The following is a 22692-nucleotide window of genomic DNA, read 5'->3' as shown; positions in this document are numbered from 1 at the left end:
GCGGTGATGAATTCGTCATCCTCTATTTGGGCTCCCATTATCCTAGCACTCTCTAGAAGTTTTTCTCCTCTTAATAGATAATCTCTCCATGTCTCGTCACGATTCATTACTAATCTCGCCACATTGTTTCTGGCCTCTATCGCTTGTTTCCTTAAGTCCCCTTCATATCTTTCTCTCAAGTGGGTCCAAATCTGTTTTGTCGTTTTACACGTTAAGATAAGCGCCACTTGTGTGTCGTCCATCGCACATGTTAAAATGCCTCTAGCCTGGGAGTCCGTTTTTTTCCATTTCGCCTCTTCGGCGGGATCCGTAGGTGGGTCGTCTATTAACAGATTTCCTAGATCTCTACTTTCTAGGATGGCCATTATACGGTACTTCCAGCTTGTGAAATTGCTACCCGTAAACTTCGGTAACTGTCCATGTCCTATTTCGGCCATTCTATTCGTTATAACGGTTCGGTTTCTAAGATAGCAAATTTAGGCTTACCGTGGTCGATCGTTCAATCCGGTTGCATCGACGTTGGAATTTTCTTCCTGGGCCCATAACCCTTTGTTGAGTTAATTTCTCATGCTATTCACAATTATTGCAATCCTTTGACAACAAAACAGCTTTATTTCTAACTAGAAGAGTTTAATTAACAAGCTCTACATTAAAGGTAAGCACACCTCGTGCTTCGATCAACGCCACCTTACAGAGATGATTTTTTAATTAATTAAGATGTATCCGCAGCCTTCCCATAGCCAAATTATAGCCACGACAGAAACAACTCTTCGTCTTATAGTCTTTCATTTTAAATTATTTTCTTACTTTTTTAATGGAAAAGAACATAGAATTTGAGAAATATCGTGTTTAAAACACTCATTTTTAGTGTATTTTAGATAGACTTTCCCATTCTTCTTGCTCTTTTCTATTTACAAGACTTAAAAAAGCTCCTATTATATTTTAAGATTATTTTGAAGCTTCGTACCCTTTCCACTAAAAAATTCCTAGAAAAATGAAGAGCACCCCATAGCTTCTTCATGCTCTTTCCAGACTCAAAACTTGATTAGAAAACAGCATTTAAAACAATCTTTTACTCTGATTTTCCCACTTTTTTACCTACAAGAAACATAGAAAATAACACAAAAACACTTTACCAAGGTTAAATTAGTTCAACTAAAACCATACTCATCTTTATCCTCAACAAAATACCTAAATGCCCTTTCTTTTATATTAAAATTTTTGAAAGAGAGTTCAAAAAAAACCTCCATAAAAAAACATAAATAATTTTTTATCTTCTACGTCAGTCTGCCCATGGATTTGTAACTAAGCATCCCTGGAGTAAAAACGTCACAGCATTTATTAACATGGATAGCATTGGCACTGAAGGAAGATTAATGGCCATCGAAGCAGGTACATAAATGCTTAAAAATATAAAAATGTTATACAATTTAAGGACTATTCTTTATATAATTTAGGACCAGATAACACGTGGATGATAGAAGGATTCGCTTATAGCGTAACTTCGCCCTTAGCATCCATCATTATCCAAGAGATAGTTAACAGTGGGATTTTCTGGAGGCATACAGATTTTAAGACTTTCTGCCATCTTGGAAAGTGGCCAGGTACGTCTTCCTCTTCCGAAAATCCACTCGAAGGTCCAATTTTCTAATCCGTTTAGCCATTTTTTTAGGTCTGGATTTATCTTACGCACAAAATGGCTACCTTCAACGTACCAAATATGATAATGGATCGAAGATCTCTTTGCAGAAATTCAGTAGGACAGGTAATTGTTAACGTAGTTACAATTGCTTTAATTGTTGCGATTCTGAGAAATTTTATGGTATTTTCAGGTAAAGATTTGTTAGCACTAATTAACAAACTACTAAAATCACCGTATTTATTATATCCGGAACCATTTAAAAATGCAAAATTTGTATATTTTGATGTCCTTGGATGCTTCCTGGTATCATACAGCACTCGACTTGGCACTGTTATGAACGAGATAATATGTCTTCTGACGATTTTAGAAATGGCAATTAAGATAAAACTAGAGAGAGTTGAAGGTTTATCATTAAAAAAATATATTTTTTAACCCCAAGAATTCTAACTAACGACACCTTTTTTTTGTCCCGTTCCTTAGCCAGAAGATGATGCCAAATTGTCTACTGTTGATGGTCGTGGGCATAACAGCCGCAGCATCCACGAAGAGAGAGGAATATGCATCCTACTCGCCATCATCNTTTTTAATGTTTTAAAAAAATAAATTAACAAGTTTTATCTCCTGTTTTTAAATAGGAACCAGTTTAGGAGATCACGTTATTGATATCTTCTCCGGTTTTATTGTTACTGCTTTCGGCTGCTCACTAGCAACCGGATGGAATGCTGCTTTAGGTGCAATTTTGGAGATAGCAGGCCATTCCATGACTTGGTACACTAAAACCTATTGGATAGTGGGTCTGTACGTATGTCCGTCCTTAGCCTGCTTCATAATAACGCACTGGATTGCTGCTTACGTTAGAAGGAAGGTACGCGTGACACGGTGCGAAGAGTAGGAAATGGTTTAAAAAAAACAATTTGTTTACATATTTTGTGATTTTTCTTACAGACCAATCGACTAGACTGGCTAGCCGAGGATAAATTTTATGATTCCACAAGGGTATTTTGGATTATCTTAACTTGTACCCTATCTAGATGCGATTACCAAGTAGCTTACGTTTGTATCACTTGGGTGCTGTTTCCAACTATTATTAGAAGTCTCTTAGGGCGCCTTTTAGTAGATTTTTCGGCAATAAGAGGTGAGTTTTCTGTACGAAAATTTAGGAAAAGTAGCTTAAAATTCCAAACGAATCAATTTTATTTTCCAGAATCACGTGGCAAACCTAAGTTATTAGTGTTACTTCACTTTGCTATGCAGATAATACCGCTCGTAATTACAATATACACTTGTTGGATGATATACCTTCTTCTCGTGCCCAGTATGGGCAGAATGGGAAACGAAACACATCCCGATATCATCATTGGCATCACAACTGCTCTATTAACATTTTCGTGCGTATCTTATTGGGTAAGTTTATATCGATTGTTCCAATCCTTAACTTGCCAACTGTAGACGATTATTTATATTTGAAGGCGTTTAAATCTTGAGATGTCTTTCGAGTTTTGGGAAGTACAAAAGGTCTTCTTCCATTGGTTTTGCACAAACAAACGGATGATTGTAGGATTCTTCAATAGATTTTTGGACACGCAACGGTTTTTCTTCGATAGGTCTTGGATAAAAGAGTATATTCAATGAGTTATGATATACATAAGATCTTTTTTAATGGCTTTTAGGCATACAAAAAATATTCGTTAATGAATTTTGAGGCGTTATTCAACAGATTTTCGACAAAAAATGTCGTTTTGAACATACAAAGCATCTTCTTCCATACATTTTTGACATACAGAGTACCTTCTTCTATAGATTTTTGACATGCAAAGCATCTCCTACCATAGATTTCGTATATAAAGTATCTTCTTCAATGAATTTTGGACATACAAAGAACCTTTTCTTTAATGAATTTTAATATATTTTAGGCATACAAGCTAGAAAAATAGCCTTCCTCTATAACGTATAGTTGGCTAGTTAAGATTTAAATGTATTGAATAAAACATAAATTATACGTTTTCTTCCAGCTAACTCTCGTCCAGATATCTCATCCAGTGCACAACTACTTGCCATGGTTGGTTGGTAGTTTAGCCAGCATTAACGTTATTACTTTGCTCTTGGTCTTCTCTACTAAAATGTCATTTCCATATTCAGGAGATGAGATTCGTGGCCCAACTCCTCAGTTATATTTTATAGTAGTAACGTATTTTATTTATAAGTATACATTCCGATGATTTATACAGTTTGATCTGTAAAAATTGTTTACTTAAAAATTTCATACTTTCAGAACGTGGAGAGAATTTATAGGAATATTAAAGGAGACGTTCATAAATCCGATTCGGGTCTGTGGCTGGTTCCTAACGATGCTGTGGGCATAGAACCACTAACAGAAGAAGTTAGCCAGGTTAAAAAGGCCCAAAAAATATCCTGCCAAGAGGAATTAATGTGCGGGATGCCCTTCCATCTTCCACTCATTTCGAGATTTAAGTGAGGTTTCTGACCTTTAACCTTTAACATATGGCATTGGGGGGACGTAATATTTGACCTTTAACCTTTTATAAACCATATTTTATATCAGGAAGAGTTATTATTTAAAGACAGAGACGAAATTTTCTCTGAAGAAGGAGAGGATGTTCAAGTTAGTTTCGTTACACGCTGTTACAGAAAATGTTTATAGATTGACATTTATTGTCAAAGGTAAATATCATTCTTTACTTTCTTTAATGCCAGATTTTTTTATGTACTTTTAAACTCTGTATCGATTCTTTAACATAATTTTTATGAGAATTTATGAAGCTGGAAGAGATACTCGATAGACAATTATTTTTACTTAGCGAGAAATCTACGAGTCTGTAGAGTGCTGTTAAATTATCTTTAGAAAAGAAAATAAATCTAAATATTCTGTGTTGAAAATTTTCTAACATTACTTCGTTAGAAATTAATCAATCGATTAATTCTTCCAGTTCTTATGACGTTTCCTACCCATTTATAAATTAAAGAAAATGGATTCTCTTGGACATCTTATCCATCCTTATTGACCAAATTTCTTCATTTTATGGAGAATTATGTGAAAAAATTTATATATTTAAACTAGAAATATTTTACGAATTTTATAACCACATCCTTCAATTTCTTCAACTCGTGAGGCGAGGAACCATTCTCAAAGGACTTGAGGACTTTCAGATTGCATTACTTAAATGCAATTGTTATAATTAATTTTAAGTTCTACAGCCTCATATACGTAACAGTTACGTAATATAAGCAATAAGAAGTTTAAGATAGATGCTTAGTTAACATTTCATTAGATCTTGAACTGTCTTCAAGTGTTTAAGATGCATGCATTCTTCATATTGTAAGCTTATAGCTCTTCTAGCTCTTTTTGTGACTCTACAAGAAGTACAATCTTCGTTTTATGCACTTATATAGTAAATTTGCTTACTTTTCTTGATAATTTAACTATGAGTAGCTTGTGTAATTACACAATTACGTTGTGAAGCAGCTATACTGTGTACAATATCGATCGATGCGACGCGACGCGACGTTGCGGCGCGAAGAATTTTTTAACATTTCCTTATAAATTATCGAATATGTTAATAAACCAAATAAATTACGTAGATTTATGACATCTTCGAATATCATATATAACAACATTTTACTGTAATTTACAAAATAAACCTANCTCTATATGTATATATATAAGTATTTTAAATATACAGTATTAATCACAGATAAGTGATGGAAATATTAATAATAACAAACCATAACGGTTAATTGATTTACGGTCCACGCTGTATATTTATAGTAATTTAAAACGTTCAAAGGAAAAAAAAATGGTATGAATTATGATACAATTTTCTAACGAAATAAGACGTAAATTCAAGTTTTGAAAACGGTTAACTGACTTTTAGACCACCCTCGAGAGTATTACACGCAAGTTTTTTTGAAAATGTGGTAATTTAATACGTGGAAAAAATTAATAAAAAATATTATTAGTCGTGTTATATAATGTTCATTCTAAAAAACAGTTTTATAGAACTTGTCCTGATCCACTTTTTTTTTTCTTTCTTTCTTTATTTTTATGTTATAAACCCTTAGGTTATTGGTTAAATTTAGTCCGATTTGTATCAGGTTATCCATTCGTAATCTATATTTAGTTCAATACGATTTGAAAGATCCTCTTCCTGTTATATTTTTAAATATCTAAAAAATGATTTAAAGTTAATTTTTTATAATTAAATTTTATCATTTAAAAATTCATATTCACACACACACAAAAAAAATACAAAAAAAAAAAANGTGGCTGAGTGAATACTGAAAACTGGTAGTTGGTTGTGGGTTTGCACTTTGCCAACAGACTTTACATTAATAACACTAAATATGGGCCAGTTTCCCATAAAAGACTTTTCAAGAGGCATTCCCCTTGGCAGATTGCTCATATATTACTTTGCCATACATGAATAAAACCAATAACAATCATTTTCAACTTTCAATAATTTTTTTAAAATGTTCAAAAACTTTAAATTTTACGAGTATTCAAAAGCTTTATGTTCGTTTCCTGAGGAAGGCCTATAAGAATAGGCTGAAAGCATTTGAATATTAAATTGCAGTAAGCTCAGTAAGTGTTATGGTGTTTAATTTTAGTTGTAAACCGCTGAGGAAGTGGCGATAGTTATAATTCAAGTGTTTTTAAAGAAAAATTTTTAAAAATTTTTATTGTTAAGAACAGTGTCCTCTGTTATTAAAATTTAGTAATACATTAAAAGATTGATTTACATTTTAGGAGTTTCTGTATGAGAAAGACTTTTGTACAGAATTTTTTGTGATTTTCTACAATGTTAAAAGCAAGACTGTTTTTAACTGGAATGCACTGGTATGCTGCATTGGAAGAAATTATAAAAAGTATATATAGTTGGTATATAGTACTGGCAGTTGCCCAGTAAGAAAAGTTTAAGTGGTAACTCTGGTAACTGGCAGTATTTCTGACAAGAAGGGAAGATGTTGCTATAGCAATGGAGTCTGAACTCTTATAGAGGGCCTGAAATTTAATTTTTTTAAAGTAAATTCTAAAAAAAAAGTCTTTAGTAATTCAATATTTAATAATTCTTTCAGATACCAAGAGAATATTTATTATTAAATCAGACTTTATTAGATGTGGCTTTTATATGCCATTACTTGGATCATCCTACGTCAAGCGTGTCGAATTTTTTAGAAAATCTACCAAATTGGATTCATCCAACTGTTTGGTGGGCCACTTACGAAAAATTCGTATTTTAAATATACCAAATTTTTTGTATGTATTTATTATTGTATGATAAAGAATTATACGAATAAAATACGCCACTTTTTATATGGATTTTAATGAGTTTTTCGTGAAATTTTTATATATTTTTACTTCAATTTCGGGAATCTATACAGTTTTTCTTCATCTTTCTTTCTGTAAAATGTATTTTTTTAAATTAATTTTATGTAAAAATCATTTTTTTCGTGTAGTTGTATATATACATGATCTACATTAAAGTTAATGAAAAATCCTATTTTATAGAATTATTAGAAAATGGCAGAAAGCTAAATTTTAAGGGTAGAGATGAGCTTCATAAAATGTTTTAAATGTTAAAAACGAGTAAAATCTTTATTAATTCTCACCCCATTCGAGATACGACACTTGACCCCCTCTACCTCCCCACCTTCTCGACCTTTAACCACCAAAATTTAATGGCACCAATGCTTCTTATACACAAATCTCCCTGCAAAATTTCAGAAATTTTTCACAAGAAACACAGGATTTATTAAGCTTCAAAGAGAGTAAAAAACTATGCCCCACACACTAAAATTTATACATATAAGAAAAAAAAACCTTTAATTTTTTTTACATTTTTCGACGTTTTATAGTCCCGAGTCCAAAAATGTAGAAATCTTGGGGGATTTCTTCATTTTTCCTCTGTTATATAATAATTAGAGAAGTAAAACTCTATTATTCTATAGTTGATAAAGATATACAGGGCTATTTTTGACTAAATTATAGAAATATCTTTAAAAATTTTATATAAAAATGATCTAATCTACTCCATCTCTTCTCCATCTCAACATCCTCATCCTTCTGTTCCTCCTCTCCTCCTTACCTTCTTAATATCATTTAGGATTAAATTTAAGATATTTTTAATATTATTTTATATTTAAATGTTCAAAAATACAAAGACTTTTTAAATATAATAAATTAATTTAAAAAAAACCAAATTAAAATTAATTTCTTCCCCTTTACTCCCTTATCACGACTTTATTTAATTATTTCCCTCTAAAAATAGTAAAACAAATTATTATTTTAAAAAAATACAAAATATTATTTCTAAATTTAATATTTTAATTAAATTTAAATATAATATTTTGTATGTTTTATTTTAGATTTAATTTTTTAAAAAATATATAAAATAATCTCCAATTTTTTAACGTTATTTAAATTCTTTTTAAGTTACTTTTCATTGGTAGAGAAGCATCTTTCGCGTAAATTCCGATTTTCTGACAAATATTTTGAGATAAAACTCAAAGAAAAATGTTTAAAATATATCCTAAAATATAAAAAAAAATACAATAAAAGAGGATTTTTGTAAGGAATTTCGTAGGTAATCTGATATTTTTCATACTGATAACATTCAGTTATCAAAGAGGATCTCATAAAAATTTCTACACTTTAAAGAACGTGTTTCTTTGAAAAAAAAATTAGAATTAGAAAAGATTTTATCAACAAAAATAATCAAAAAACTCACCCAACCTTAAATTTCGAATGAGATTTTTTAAAATTAAGAACTTTCAGTACGTTTCTGATGGTACTAATCACATAGTTGATGAAGTTAAGACGTCGAAAATCACCCTTCGCTAGAAACAAAATATAGATTATTATTACTTTTTTAATAGAAAAATTAAATATAAAGGAAAAAAAATATGTCAAAAATGCCAATAATTTATCCAAACCTTTGGCACAAACAGTAATATTCGATCGTGATGATCGTTTAACACAAGCGATCGAATCTGTATCTAGAATCTCTGATACATTTTCCTCTTCCGTTAAAATTTGATATATTCTGGGTCTTACGAAGAACGTGCGTACGTTTGTCAGTCCGTAAACTCTACTTTCATCACTTTTCGATGATCTGAAGCCGTTATGTTTCGTTCTTTCGTCTTCATCTTCCGCATCTTCATCCACTTTCGTAACACGGTAAATCGAGTTTGCTTCATCAGAAATTGTTGCTGGGGTGAAATGCATTGTGGAATTGTCTTTTTTGTAAGTTTTTTCAACTTTATCGTCGTTGCTTTGACCTATATTTTCGTTACTCTTCACAGAATGAATGTATAAATTTCTAGATGAGAATTCATCTTCTTGTGAGTATCCTGCTTGCAAATTTGCTAATTCATCGAAAGAATATTTTAAATTTATACTATTTGCCTTCCTTTCAACTGGATTAATCCTTTGCATATGGCTTAAATTTGCGTTTGATGTTTCTGAAGTATTTCTTGTAAATGTTTTCCCTAAAAAATTCGTTTTTTAACGATTTAAATTCAAATAAAAAGTTCGTTATTTTTCATTTTTATTATTACGTGAAATTGACGTCACCGCTTATATTTTCTTGCAATCGACAAAATAACAACATTGGAATTTAAATTACCTGACGTAATAATGATTCTGATAAGTGAAATCGTAGCGCCAAAACGGTAAAATTTTAAATTATAAAAATTTTAAATTCATAAGTTATAAGTAGACAGCGGATTTTAGGCAAATGCCTATTTTTTTCCCTTAGCATATACATGGCCAAGATTTTGTATTAACACTTTTCATGAACATTTACACCGAAATAATGGTATTTTAAAATGCCTAAAAATGCCTAATTTGACGTTACTGCCTATTTTTGCCTAAAACATAAAGTTTATCCTGTTTTCATATTTTTAAAAAGTTTTTAATTTTTCGTTTCGTTCCCCGCAAAGGTTTACTTTGATTCTTAACATACTGTACTGCTTACATTCCAAGGCTGTTAAAATTTTACAAATTCCCCCTCCATCATACCCTCTGAAAACAGCAATTGGCCACACTTAGTCTTTTGTCACCAAGTCATAAAATCCCAAATTGCCAGAATAACAGCCTGACAGTCTACTGCAGATCAGTTTTATTTTTGTCTTTGAAGTGTTCACTTGTGGATAAAATTTTAGTGAAAATGCCNTTTTCATTTTTATTATTACGTGAAATTGACGTCACCGCTTATATTTTCTTGCAATCGACAAAATAACAACATTGGAATTTAAATTACCTGACGTAATAATGATTCTGATAAGTGAAATCGTAGCGCCAAAACGGTAAAATTTTAAATTATAAAAATTTTTCAAATTAAACTGCGTAAAAATTAATTTAAAATTTAAAGAATTCTTTCTGATTTTTTAAATTTTAAAAATATAAAAATTTTTATAATTACTTCTTAATATTTTTATGACATTTTTAAAAGAGCTCTCACAAACTTTCTTAATATATATATTTTTTAAAATTATTCGTTACACTTTTAAATTTTAATTAATTTACTTTTTATACCTTAACCTAGCACCAAAGTATTATAAATTACCTTGTTTAACCTTTATGCAACTAGGAACTTTCTTGTAATTATGTATCTTCTGTACAGAATTACCGAAAGGTGCAAGGAAGTGATGCGATAGAGCATTAATAGTAGATATCCTGTTATCCGGATCAACCTGCAGAAAAAGTCGAAGAAATCCCGAACAGGAATCTAATTCCTCAACTCTAAAACCCGAAAATGCGTACGAATCCTTCATGATAATTAATAAATTACGTTCAACAAGTATATCATCAAGCCAGCAAAGTGTCTCTTCCATATCAATTCGACCATTGTAGCAATTCTCCACCTTATAATTCAAATATCTGTCTGTCAGTAACTCCAAAACCACAATACCATAAGACCATAGATCGATTTTCTCTGGTAGAAACCATGCTGAAGTACAGTAATGATTTTCTTCGAGACTTCGTACTTCAGGAGCTCTGTAAGGTAACTCGCTACCTATCTGGTATGCTTCTACAAGTACATTTATGGATGTTAGGTAGGTAAAATCGGCCAAAATTGCATTCTTAGCTTCCGATAACAGAATATTTTCGGTGCTAATGTCGAGATGAGCCAGCCCACTGTTGTGTAAGTAAGAAAGGCCGCATAATATTTGATAAATCCACTGTTTAGTGAAGAGATATTTGTGTAAACCGTGAAGAAATTCCCTTTGCATTATGGCTTCCTTTAGCGTACATGCCTTTAATGGCATCAGAAATATACAAGATTTACCAATGAATGGTATGATTTCGTGGACTGGTAAAACGTTAGGGTGATATAATTTTTCCCAGAATTTGATTTCACCTTTGGTGTATTGTTTAACAATTTTAGCTGCTAATAAACGCGACCTTTGATAATCGAAAATTTCGGTAACGTATCCAAACGTACCTGTACCTAGATGACACACAAAATGACAATCTCGTTGATTTTGTAGATAAATTTTTGCCTCTCTAATCAATTGCTCGACATTTTCAAACCTCATATATGCCATAATATATTGCTACAAGCTTACAAACAATCGAAACAATCGAAGAGAATTGTTTAAATTGTTTATTGTTTCTTAGGCGAAAATAAACGTATTTTTACGCAATAACAAATTAAATTTATAAAAACGTAAACAATATTATTTTTTGATATTTGTTCTAGAAAATTTTTATTTAAAAAATTTGTAAATTTTTTATATTTTTCTAAATACAAGCAATTTTAATTGTTCCCCCCCCACACACACGTACAAGCAATGTACGTACATTAATTTAATACAGTGGTACCTCGTACTTCGAACGCTTCAGAGTTCGAACGATCTCCTGGAATGAATTAAATTTGAAGTACAAGGCACCACTGTATTAATTTACAAATTTCTGCATTAATACAAGTTTGTATTTTTAGGCAGAAAAACAATAAGTAAAATTATTCATAAAAAATTATATACACTACAGTTAAGTTATAAGTTTCTATATTATTGCCTGCGTAACGATACAGCAGTTATTGATTCTAGTATATTATTATATAGAAAATAACAAATCAAATAATTTTGCAATAAATACAATTATATACACACAAAATTATGTGCATTACAATTAATTTATAAAATTTATTATTGTTCGTATAATAATGTACTGTACTTATTGATTCTAGAGAAAAATTAATAATTGTTGTATATTATAATAAATATGTAAATTTCGCTATTTCATGCAGAAAACGACAATTAAAATCATTCTTGTCTACACAGATCAATTTATGTACATTACAATTAATTTATAAATTTCAACAATTGGCTTCTAGAATTAATTCTAGAGTAAAAAATAAACGTGTAAATTACAGAAAAATCTGTACATTTCTCTATTATTACGTATATATAAGCTTGTAAATTATTATTGAAAAGGATTCGTTTTTCTCTTGTAACAAGAAAAATGATAAGTATCTTTATTGAAGAGAAAAAAGACATAAATAAAGCTTTCAAAATACTGCAAATGGATCGAAAATGAAAATAAATTTTGTCAACTGAAAACAAAAGAAAGCAATCATCGAAGACAGTGTATCGATAAGGAAAATAAAAATAGACAATGATAAATATATCTCTGTGGAGGATAGTTTAAACTTCTTATTCCCTGTCTCATCAACAAAAGACAACCCATCTGTCATGGATCAAGCAAAAGAGAATCTACAAGAATTAATGCCTTTAACCTATATCAATTCTTTTATTTTATTTATTTTATTTATTTAAAAGATCTTTCTTAACAAATTATTAGATTCATCAAGAATATTCCATTATTCTTTTAGTTTAGAAATTATGTATTACAGACCTCAGGCGTGATAAGCGCACGATTAATACTATTTAAAAATTTAAAATAAATGTAAATAAATGAAAGTAAAAAATCATTAATAAAATATTTTAACGGATATTTAAATATTTAAAAATTTAAATTTGGAATGAATATGTCGAAGCAGAAAGGAGGTAACGTTGATACTGTACTGTACAACTACATACCCGAAAGGTAGAAAATTGGTGTATTGTACTCTGTTTTTTATTCTTTTAATGCTTATAAAATCGATAGCATTCTATAAAAATATGTTTATTTAATTAAATAATATACGACTAAATTTATTTCTGTACAGTTATAGAGCTGTAGATATTAATAACTCTTGCATATATGTGTGCAAGTTATTGATAGAAAAAAATTTTGCATATCATAATATCGATTATATATCTCCTTGAGAGCAATGGTCACTAAGTGTAAATGCTTTTTATCGATCAGAATCATTCGACTATATATTATATTCTTGCAGAGAAAGTAATCAATAATCGATACCAAAAGGGTCAAACCCAATGATGATATTTTGGATAGATTCCATACGAAACGATGAAACTGGAATATGAATAATGCATAAAAATTTGCATAAATTTGTAATTTTTCAAACAATTAAATATTAAATAATATCCTCCACCAATTAGATTTAGTAATGTTTAATTTAATTGTAATTAAAATTTGATGACATTATTCGATACCAGATGGTGCCACAATGATATTAGGTAAATTTTGTCAAATAATTCAATTTTTTTTAATCAAAATTTAAGTTTTATAAGATTAAAAAAACTTATACCTTTTATATAAAATAATTAAAAGATTTTTAAAATTTATAATTTATAAATAATTCAATTTTTCATTCTTTAATCTGTAGGGCATGACTTCGATCGATATTATTAATAGAATAATATTTTTGAGGCATATAAATATATTAATAATATTTTATCTTGTACAAAAAAATTCCTTCGTGAAAAAATTATATATATATATATATATATATATACATTTGAATAAGTGACATATTCAAACATTGACGAAAAATTTTATATGCATTGGTTTGGAAATTTTTTAGAAAACGATAAATGAAAAAGGGTAGAGAATATATACGAACAATGAAATACAGTATATATATATATATGTCTAGTAAATCAATAGAAAACTATATAAAATTTGATAGGGCGTAGTTCTGTAACGATATAGAAAAAAAAATCTAAGAAGACCAAACTGATACCATAAATACTTCAATATAAATACTTTTCTACAAAAATGGATACCGTAACGTTGAAAAAAGCTTTTATTCAATTTTTTCTTGTGGGTTTTACACTGTTTTCAATTTATGAAAAAGTGTAATTTTTTATATAAAACCTTTAACGGAATTAAAAAAACGTTTCTTTTATTTTACNTCATCATCACAATTTGTCCTTTTACCTATCTCAGTTAGATCTTTTCTCTTGCTCATTTTGTCCACAAGTGACCAAGTGGATAATCCCCTTGGCTATCGGAGGGCACTTATTAGAATTAAGAAAATGCCGTTCAGAAATGAAAAATCCCGAGTTGTTAGATGTGGAAAATTAAATACTTATAGACTTTTCACACACTTTCGATTCCACGCAGGCAAGTGCTGTGTGTGGCAATAATGATATAGCGCGTCTATTTCCCGCTATATAATTATAGCAGCAATTAAATGAATGTAATATATATATATTTTTAAAGTTTAATTTAAACTACAAGTAACATAGAAAAGAAAATTTTAAATTATGCAAAAATGCAAAAAAGTAATCGGATAATTTACAAAAATCCAGGAATGAGTTGCATAACTTTACCGGCATCAACATATTAAAACTGCGTGAGGCGCCATATGTTATGGTATTTTATTAGAAAATATTTTATATTATAAGTATTATAAAACGTCAAAAAGCATAGTTTTGAGGATAGAGACGAGTTTTATTTTATTTTTTTTAAATTGTAAATGCTAATAACGAGTAAAATCTTCATTAAGTCCTACCCCACTCGAAATACGACACGCGACTCTGTTTATCTTCCCACCCCCTCGACCTTTAACCAAAAAATTTGATAGTATAAACGTCCCTAATACACAAATCTCCCTACAAATTTTCAGAAATTTTCGGCAAAATGTGCAAGAGTTATTAAGCTTCTTACTGGATGAACAAAAACATGTCCCCATAAGCACACACTAACATCCATACATACAGGGAAGAAAACTAAAATATTTTTTGCATTTTTCGACGATTCGAAATCCCGAATCCAAAAATGTAAAAATTTTGGGGGGCATTTTTTTACGATTACCATACTTTTTTCCCTTTATATATAAAAGAGCCAGAAATACGTAAAAATGCATTTAAAAATGCAATTGTAAATTTTACAAAAAATATAGAAATTATCTTCGTATAATAAACAATGTATTTTTTAAACATTAAGTCACGAAAACTAAGTTCAAAATATTTTGCATTTTATTAAAAATACAAAAATACTTTTGTATTTTTGTACTGTAGTTTTGATAAAGTGCAAAATGTCACTAATGAGAAATGAAAAATACGACTAAAAATACACAAGTATTTTTGTATTTTATCAAAAATACAATACTTCTGTATTTTAGATAAAATCGAAAGTATTCTGTGTAAAATACAAAAAAAAAACATATATTTTAAATATATAAATTTTGATGCAAGTTAACAAAAAATAACGTAAAAAATAACAAGAAAAACATTTAAAAAATTAACTACTTTTTATATAAAATTTTCAGTAAAGAGTAATTATTTATTTGGAACATAAATTTTTTAAAACCTTTTATACTTTTCCCAACATTAATGTAAAAATAGAAAATGTCGTATTCATTCTAATAAAATTCATTTCCTTAATAACACAATAGATACGAAAGGGGCTCGAACTCGAATCATTCCCAAAACGTCCATTAACATAGTAATTTTCAAAGATTTACGATCTTTACCTTTACAATATTACAAATTTCATTGGATCATTTGCTCAGAAAATACTCTTCTTCAATGAAAGAATCTAATGTTAAGTGCCACCAGCCATCAAAAAATCCATTCTGAATATTATAATATTGAGAAAACTCTCGATTTTTTATATTTTTTTTAAAAGAAATTATTATTATTAATTCTAAAATAGAAATAGAAATAGAAATATATAGGTAATTATTTTATTTATAATTTTTTTTTATTAGTAAAAATGCACTTTTTTTAGTCGCCATTTTTCATTTCTCATTAATGAAATTGGAAATATCTTTAATTGTCTTATTCATTAATTATATTTTATAGCTTCCAGCAAAATATTTTTCTAATCTTCTGTAATTTTTTTTCTTTTAGAAAATTTTATTTGATTTTTGTCGGATGCATTAAATAAAATTAGTTTTTTGTGTGTGTTTTTTGTGAGTCGTAAAAATATATCTTTTTCTAAACTTTTTTTATATAATTCGTGACGTGTTTAATATTTATAAATAATAAAATAAAAAATGAATTTTAGAATTATATTTTATATAAATTTTGAGTTTTTTTACATATTATATAACATAAATTTAATTGTTTTCATTCGATAAATTACAATTTAATGAAATAGACAAGAAAAATACAACGAAATGGAGAGGAAAAAATACTCACAGCTTTCACTTTCAATACTCGCAAGCATTGTTACGTAATCTATAATTTTTCGAAAGTAAAAAAAAATAAATTAAAAAATAAAAAAATGCAATTTGTTATTTTATAAAAAGGCAAAAATACTTCTTTTTATAATTTACATTAAAATTTCCTTATACATCAGAAAATTAATAATTAAAAAATGTTATAATTTTCGATTTAATAAAAATACAAAATAAACAACTACGAATTAATGATTTTTTAATGAAAATTAATAGAAAAAAATTGTAAAGACGTGTATTAGTTTGGAAAATAACAGGAATTAACGTGAAAATGTATTAAAATATTGTAATTTTTTTTAAAAAAAGATATTTAAAAATCATTTTATTTTTTTCATCAACAGAATAGCTTTGCGATAGATTCTCATTTTTATTTTTTTATTTTTTTAGATTCGATTATTCTTTCGATCTTATCAAATTCCATTTGAAATTCCTTTGTGATGATTGTCTTCACGTTTCTTCTCCTTTTCCTCCCTTTAATTTTTTATTAAAAGATCTTTTCACATTTTTTCATTACATTATTTTTTCTTTTTTTTTAAAACAAAAAGTCGATACTATTATCGCCTTTTATTATTTTTATTATTATTTGTTTATTTTATTTATTTCTTTGATCTAAAAATCTATTTTTATTTATTTTGTGATGAATTCTAAACGTTGTTTTTAGTTTCAAATCATTTGTATAATAAAGAAAACGGGAAAATTTTTTTTAAAAATTCTGCTTTAATATTAATTAATTATAGTAAAATAATTTAAATGCTTCATATAAATAATTGATTAAACTGATTGTTTAATAAAAATGCAATCGATTTCAATAAAATGCAATGTAATAATATGAAACAAACAACAAAAAAAATATAATATAAATACTTAATTTCAATAATTAAAAGCATTGTTATGTAATCTACGTTTTTTAAAAAAAAATTATAAAATACAAAAATGCAATTTGTAATTATATAAAAACAGAAAAAAATTCATATCATTTATGTGAAACGTTTTCATTGTACATTTTTGTATTTTATTATTAAATTTCACAAATAAAAACATAAAAATATTTAATAATTAAGCTGTTTATTTTTTATTGCTTACATTTAAGTAGATTTTTTATATAATTTACTTTTTAAAACCATTTTATACGATTTTATTATTGAATGTTAATTAATTTTAAGGAGGAGGACATTATTTAAACTAAAATATAGTTCTTATAAAGGTTCAAATATAAATTTCGTTGCACTGAAGCTAGTATAACACGACTTATTTGCTGTAGAATGTATAGAAAGGGTGGGAGAGATGCCCCGTGTAAATAATAGCAAAATAAAGAAAACATCGTTTTATAAATAAAAGTAAAATTTATGTAACAGTATTATTATTATAAATTTATTGTTTATTACGCTGAAACAGGTGTGGGAATGTATATACTACAGAAGAGATCTTTTCTCTACGCATTAGAGTAAATGAATTTGATAAAATCTGAGTTAAATTTATATTCGAAAAATATACATTTCTGTACATTTACATCTCTGAAACTCAGAGAAATATGGAAAAAAGCTAGACAGACAGACGGAACTGACTTTAAACTTTCTCCTCTTATAGTCCTATATATTGGACTTCAATTCCCCAAAAGGATTTAAATACAAAATGAAAATTTTAAATTTAACTTCTGCTAAAAAAAAAAAAAAANTGGAATTTTCATTGAGATTCAAATATAGTAAGACCCCGCTTAACGCGGAGGATGCGTTCCTAGTAAATTCTTAACGCGGAATAAACATTTTCTAACAAACCACGAATCCAGAATACAATATACAAATGTGTTTTAATATACAAACTAAGACAGAAGAAAAGAAACTGTACATATGGTCAGCTTACTCTGGTAATTTGGGGCTTTCATGTATTTAGTGGTTGATTGATTTTTAAAAAATAAAAATTGTTTAAAATATATTTTTCTAACAATAAGAAATTAAAATTAAAACTTCTTTAAAAGTTAAATGAAATATCATTTGAGATTTTTGTGAAGAAAAAAAGAGTATTAAGTATATGGATTTCTAAAAGAGTATGTTAAATCTTTCATCATCGAAGGCCACATTATCATATCCTTATATCATTTACTTTCTATATAGTTGCAATTAGTCTGAATATCGAATAATTTTTCTACTATGCTTAAATTATAAGTTGTCTCTACATGGAAGAGATCTAGGAAAAGTAAAATGAATGGATCAGTCACAAATGTGCGCTCCACTCCTCTCAGAGAGCCAAAATTATATAAATTAAATCAATAAAACACAAATGGAAACACACGGAAATACCGTGTGATCGTAATTAAAGTTCTATTCAGAGTTCTTTAGCTCCGACCAATAAGCCGACTGACGCCAAAATTTGTGTACACGCTATGAAAGAATGCAGAGAAGGATTTTGCAAATAAAAATTTACTTCCATATTTCTCATCTACAGAGTACATGGCGCTGCAAGCAAAGAATATAAACACAATGCAAAAACACTTGTTCGTTCGTTAAACATAATGGGAACATACTAGTACGTGCTATACAGAGATTGTTTTGCGATACAGGGAATATTGTTCAATGTGTTTCTCATCTTTTAGGTGTAAACTTTGAAGACAATGTACAGTGTGTTCAATGGTTGACCGTAACTATTTCCCGCGATGCTTCGCACATGCAACGTAATGTCCTTTAATTCTGCCAATGTTGCAACACGATAAACCATTCTTTACGTGGCTGTGAAGCCATTTAAAGAAATATGCAAGCTCTGGCAAAGCGATGACCATCCTAGCTGTAGCTGACAAGAATGGCATTTACTAGTTGTCAGCATTTTAACGGCTGCATTCCACTTGGCTACGAATAGCACATTTTTGCTTGCAGCGCCATTTACCCCGTAGCGGATAATCTTGGAACTAAAATTTTTATTTGCAAAATCCTTTTCCGAATCCTTTGAATAGAGTATGTACAAATTTTGGTGTCAATCGGCTTATTGGTTAGAGCTACAGAGTCCTCTGAATAGGACATCTTTTAAAACGTGTATGGGGTGATCATAATTAAACTATTAATAACAGTAAAAAATATTCATTTTTATCACTTTTACATCAGTTCTTTTAGGCATAATATACTAAATTTTGAAGGTCTTTCTACGTATAATCAACATATTAAATGGTGTCTCTCTACCTGGATTGATGTAATAATGAGCACAATTGATTTTATACTTTAATAAGATGTTTATTAATTAATTAGCTGAAATTCCGTTTAAGTATATATTATGAAAAACAAAACTAAAATAAAATACATACAATAAGAATTTCATGTGATCTACCTAAATAAGCATGTATGCTATTTTAGCCTAATTTCAAATAATTTTAAAATAGAATCTTTGACTAGACATAGTAAAAAGATTATTTTAAAAATTCTAATTCAAAATTATATGAAGCATTAAAACAATAAAATAATATAATAACCACAAAACATATATATTAATTATGTAATATATATTAGCCACAAAATGTTATAAGTATTATACACTGATCAAGCAAAACTTTATTTACGTAAAATATTACCGTATTTCTCTACCACAGCCGAGACTGAGCACTCTTCTGTTGCTAAAATAGCCAGGTATTAGTCTCGGGTTATTTCAATAGCAACATGAATGTGTTGAGAGTATCATGTGATACGAACTCGTTCAGTGAATGGCTCACTCAATGAGTTCCATTATTCTCAAAACGTTCGTGTTATGACTCCCATACCCAGAGACTAGGCATCTCTCCAAATACCACAGAACATCTTTAGAGTCCATGCCTCTCCGAGGCATGGACTCTAAAGATGTTCTGTGGTATTTGGGACTATGAAGTCAAATTTCTACAGTTTCTTGATGTAAGAGTGGCAGAATGGACTTTCCGTTGAAGAACCATTCCACAATGTTCAATGGGATTGAGATCTGGCGAATTTGTTGGCCAGAGCAACACAAAATTCCTAATCATGTTTCTCAAGCTACTTCAGAACAATGTGCACCTTATTGCAAGATGCACTTCCTGTTAAAAAAAACACCGTTTCCATCAGGGAATGTCATGATCATGAAAGGGTGCATCTGGTCTGCAGCAATGTGTAGGTAGGTGCATATTGTCAAAATGCGGTCTACAGGAATGGTGGGAACAACCCTAAAGCATTACACCACCTCATTGGCTTGTTTTCGTCTTTGTTGTCAGTTCTTCTGATAAACGACACACATGGACCTTGCCATCCACCTTATGCAACAAAAATCGTGATTCGTCGGACCAGACAACTTTCCTTCACTAATCGAATATCCAAGATCGATGGTCACATATCTACTGCAGGCACTGTCAACGATGTATTAGTTAGTGCAGACATCTTGATGAATCGACAGCTGAGTAGCCTCAAGCGCAAGTTTTCTATACACTGCACGTTGAGACAACTGTAGTCTTCTCCATTAAATTCGTCTGTAATTAGTGTCACATTCTCCATTCTGTTGCCTTTTACAAGCCGGCCAGTCTCCGTTTCCCTAGAGTACCAATGAGGAGGATTGACCAATACCAGATTTCTCCCTTTTACCATTCTCGTTAGATAAAACCCATCCGGGTTGCACGAGGTCGTCTCACAAGCCTCTCTGTTTTAGAGATACACCTTCCCAGCAGTCTCATCATCACAATTTGTCCTTTTACCTATCTCAGTTAGATCTTTTCTCTTGCTCATTTTGTCCACAAGTGACCAAGTGGATAATCCCCTTGGCTATCGGAGGGCACTTATTAGAATTAAGAAAATGCCGTTCAGAAATGAAAAATCCCGAGTTGTTAGATGTGGAAAATTAAATACTTATAGACTTTTCACACACTTTCGATTCCACGCAGGCAAGTGCTGTGTGTGGCAATAATGATATAGCGCGTCTATTTCCCGCTATATAATTATAGCAGCAATTAAATGAATGTAATATATATATATTTTTAAAGTTTAATTTAAACTACAAGTAACATAGAAAAGAAAATTTTAAATTATGCAAAAATGCAAAAAAGTAATCGGATAATTTACAAAAATCCAGGAATGAGTTGCATAACTTTACCGGCATCAACATATTAAAACTGCGTGAGGCGCCATATGTTATGGTATTTTATTAGAAAATATTTTATATTATAAGTATTATAAAACGTCAAAAAGCATAGTTTTGAGGATAGAGACGAGTTTTATTTTATTTTTTTTAAATTGTAAATGCTAATAACGAGTAAAATCTTCATTAAGTCCTACCCCACTCGAAATACGACACGCGACTCTGTTTATCTTCCCACCCCCTCGACCTTTAACCAAAAAATTTGATAGTATAAACGTCCCTAATACACAAATCTCCCTACAAATTTTCAGAAATTTTCGGCAAAATGTGCAAGAGTTATTAAGCTTCTTACTGGATGAACAAAAACATGTCCCCATAAGCACACACTAACATCCATACATACAGGGAAGAAAACTAAAATATTTTTTGCATTTTTCGACGATTCGAAATCCCGAATCCAAAAATGTAAAAATTTTGGGGGGCATTTTTTTACGATTACCATACTTTTTTCCCTTTATATATAAAAGAGCCAGAAATACGTAAAAATGCATTTAAAAATGCAATTGTAAATTTTACAAAAAATATAGAAATTATCTTCGTATAATAAACAATGTATTTTTTAAACATTAAGTCACGAAAACTAAGTTCAAAATATTTTGCATTTTATTAAAAATACAAAAATACTTTTGTATTTTTGTACTGTAGTTTTGATAAAGTGCAAAATGTCACTAATGAGAAATGAAAAATACGACTAAAAATACACAAGTATTTTTGTATTTTATTATTAAATTTCACAAATAAAAACATAAAAATATTTAATAATTAAGCTGTTTATTTTTTATTGCTTACATTTAAGTAGATTTTTTATATAATTTACTTTTTAAAACCATTTTATACGATTTTATTATTGAATGTTAATTAATTTTAAGGAGGAGGACATTATTTAAACTAAAATATAGTTCTTATAAAGGTTCAAATATAAATTTCGTTGCACTGAAGCTAGTATAACACGACTTATTTGCTGTAGAATGTATAGAAAGGGTGGGAGAGATGCCCCGTGTAAATAATAGCAAAATAAAGAAAACATCGTTTTATAAATAAAAGTAAAATTTATGTAACAGTATTATTATTATAAATTTATTGTTTATTACGCTGAAACAGGTGTGGGAATGTATATACTACAGAAGAGATCTTTTCTCTACGCATTAGAGTAAATGAATTTGATAAAATCTGAGTTAAATTTATATTCGAAAAATATACATTTCTGTACATTTACATCTCTGAAACTCAGAGAAATATGGAAAAAAGCTAGACAGACAGACGGAACTGACTTTAAACTTTCTCCTCTTATAGTCCTATATATTGGACTTCAATTCCCCAAAAGGATTTAAATACAAAATGAAAATTTTAAATTTAACTTCTGCTAAAAAAAAAAAAAAA

At 29.1% G+C, this 22692-nt stretch overlaps 2 protein-coding genes across 5 annotated transcripts in view; one reads left to right on the top strand and one right to left on the bottom strand.

The window, feature by feature from the left end:
• LOC111628353 (endoplasmic reticulum metallopeptidase 1-like) overlaps positions 1 to 4377 on the top strand; it is a 13510-nt gene extending 9133 nt beyond the window's left edge. The window contains exons 3-12 of the mRNA XM_023372123.1: positions 1287 to 1392; positions 1458 to 1604; positions 1673 to 1765; positions 1833 to 2045; positions 2278 to 2507; positions 2588 to 2777; positions 2847 to 3046; positions 3655 to 3825; positions 3915 to 4114; positions 4206 to 4377. Coding sequence (XP_023227891.1) covers positions 1287 to 1392; positions 1458 to 1604; positions 1673 to 1765; positions 1833 to 2045; positions 2278 to 2507; positions 2588 to 2777; positions 2847 to 3046; positions 3655 to 3825; positions 3915 to 4114; positions 4206 to 4377 — 1722 coding nt within the window. The remainder of the gene's footprint in view (positions 1 to 1286; positions 1393 to 1457; positions 1605 to 1672; positions 1766 to 1832; positions 2046 to 2277; positions 2508 to 2587; positions 2778 to 2846; positions 3047 to 3654; positions 3826 to 3914; positions 4115 to 4205) is intronic.
• A 2380-nt stretch (positions 4378 to 6757) lies between these two features.
• On the bottom strand, positions 6758 to 11308 carry LOC111628367 (mitogen-activated protein kinase 6-like). Of its 4 annotated transcripts, none has more exons than XM_023372141.1 (4): positions 10228 to 11308; positions 8594 to 9148; positions 8394 to 8497; positions 6758 to 7061 (listed from the first exon to the last, which is right to left on the bottom strand). In XM_023372141.1, the coding sequence occupies exons 1-4, from the start codon at positions 11207 to 11209 to the stop codon at positions 7050 to 7052; spliced, it is 1653 nt and encodes a 550-aa protein (XP_023227909.1). In that variant the 5' UTR covers positions 11210 to 11308; the 3' UTR covers positions 6758 to 7049. The 4 variants fall into 4 exon arrangements, with proteins under 4 accessions (XP_023227909.1, XP_023227907.1, XP_023227905.1 ...); XM_023372139.1 differs by having other exon boundaries at positions 6969 to 7061; positions 8389 to 8497; XM_023372137.1 differs by lacking the exon at positions 6758 to 7061 and adding an exon at positions 7271 to 7371.
• Positions 11309 to 22692: the final 11384 nt, after the last annotated feature.

The sequence above is a fragment of the Centruroides sculpturatus genome, unplaced genomic scaffold, assembly GCF_000671375.1.
Source record: "Centruroides sculpturatus isolate CEXI.00-Female unplaced genomic scaffold, Cexi_2.0 scaffold574, whole genome shotgun sequence".
NCBI classification, from domain to species: domain Eukaryota; kingdom Metazoa; phylum Arthropoda; class Arachnida; order Scorpiones; family Buthidae; genus Centruroides; species Centruroides sculpturatus.
Note: the sequence above shows the minus strand (reverse complement) of the source record. Positions and strands in the feature narration are given on the sequence as shown.

Excerpts from the sequence above, each read along its gene's own strand:
- LOC111628367 (XM_023372137.1), bottom strand. The coding sequence starts at position 11,209 with ATGGCATATATGAGGTTTGAAAATGTCGAGCAATTGATTAGAGAGGCA. Across the intron at positions 9,149-10,227 it reads TTGCATAAAGGTTAAACAAG|GGAAAACATTTACAAGAAAT; the intron begins GTAATTTATAAT and ends CGAATTTTTTAG. Across the intron at positions 7,372-8,393 it reads AATCTCATTCGAAATTTAAG|GGAGATTTGTGTATAAGAAG; the intron begins GTTGGGTGAGTT and ends GAAATTTTGCAG.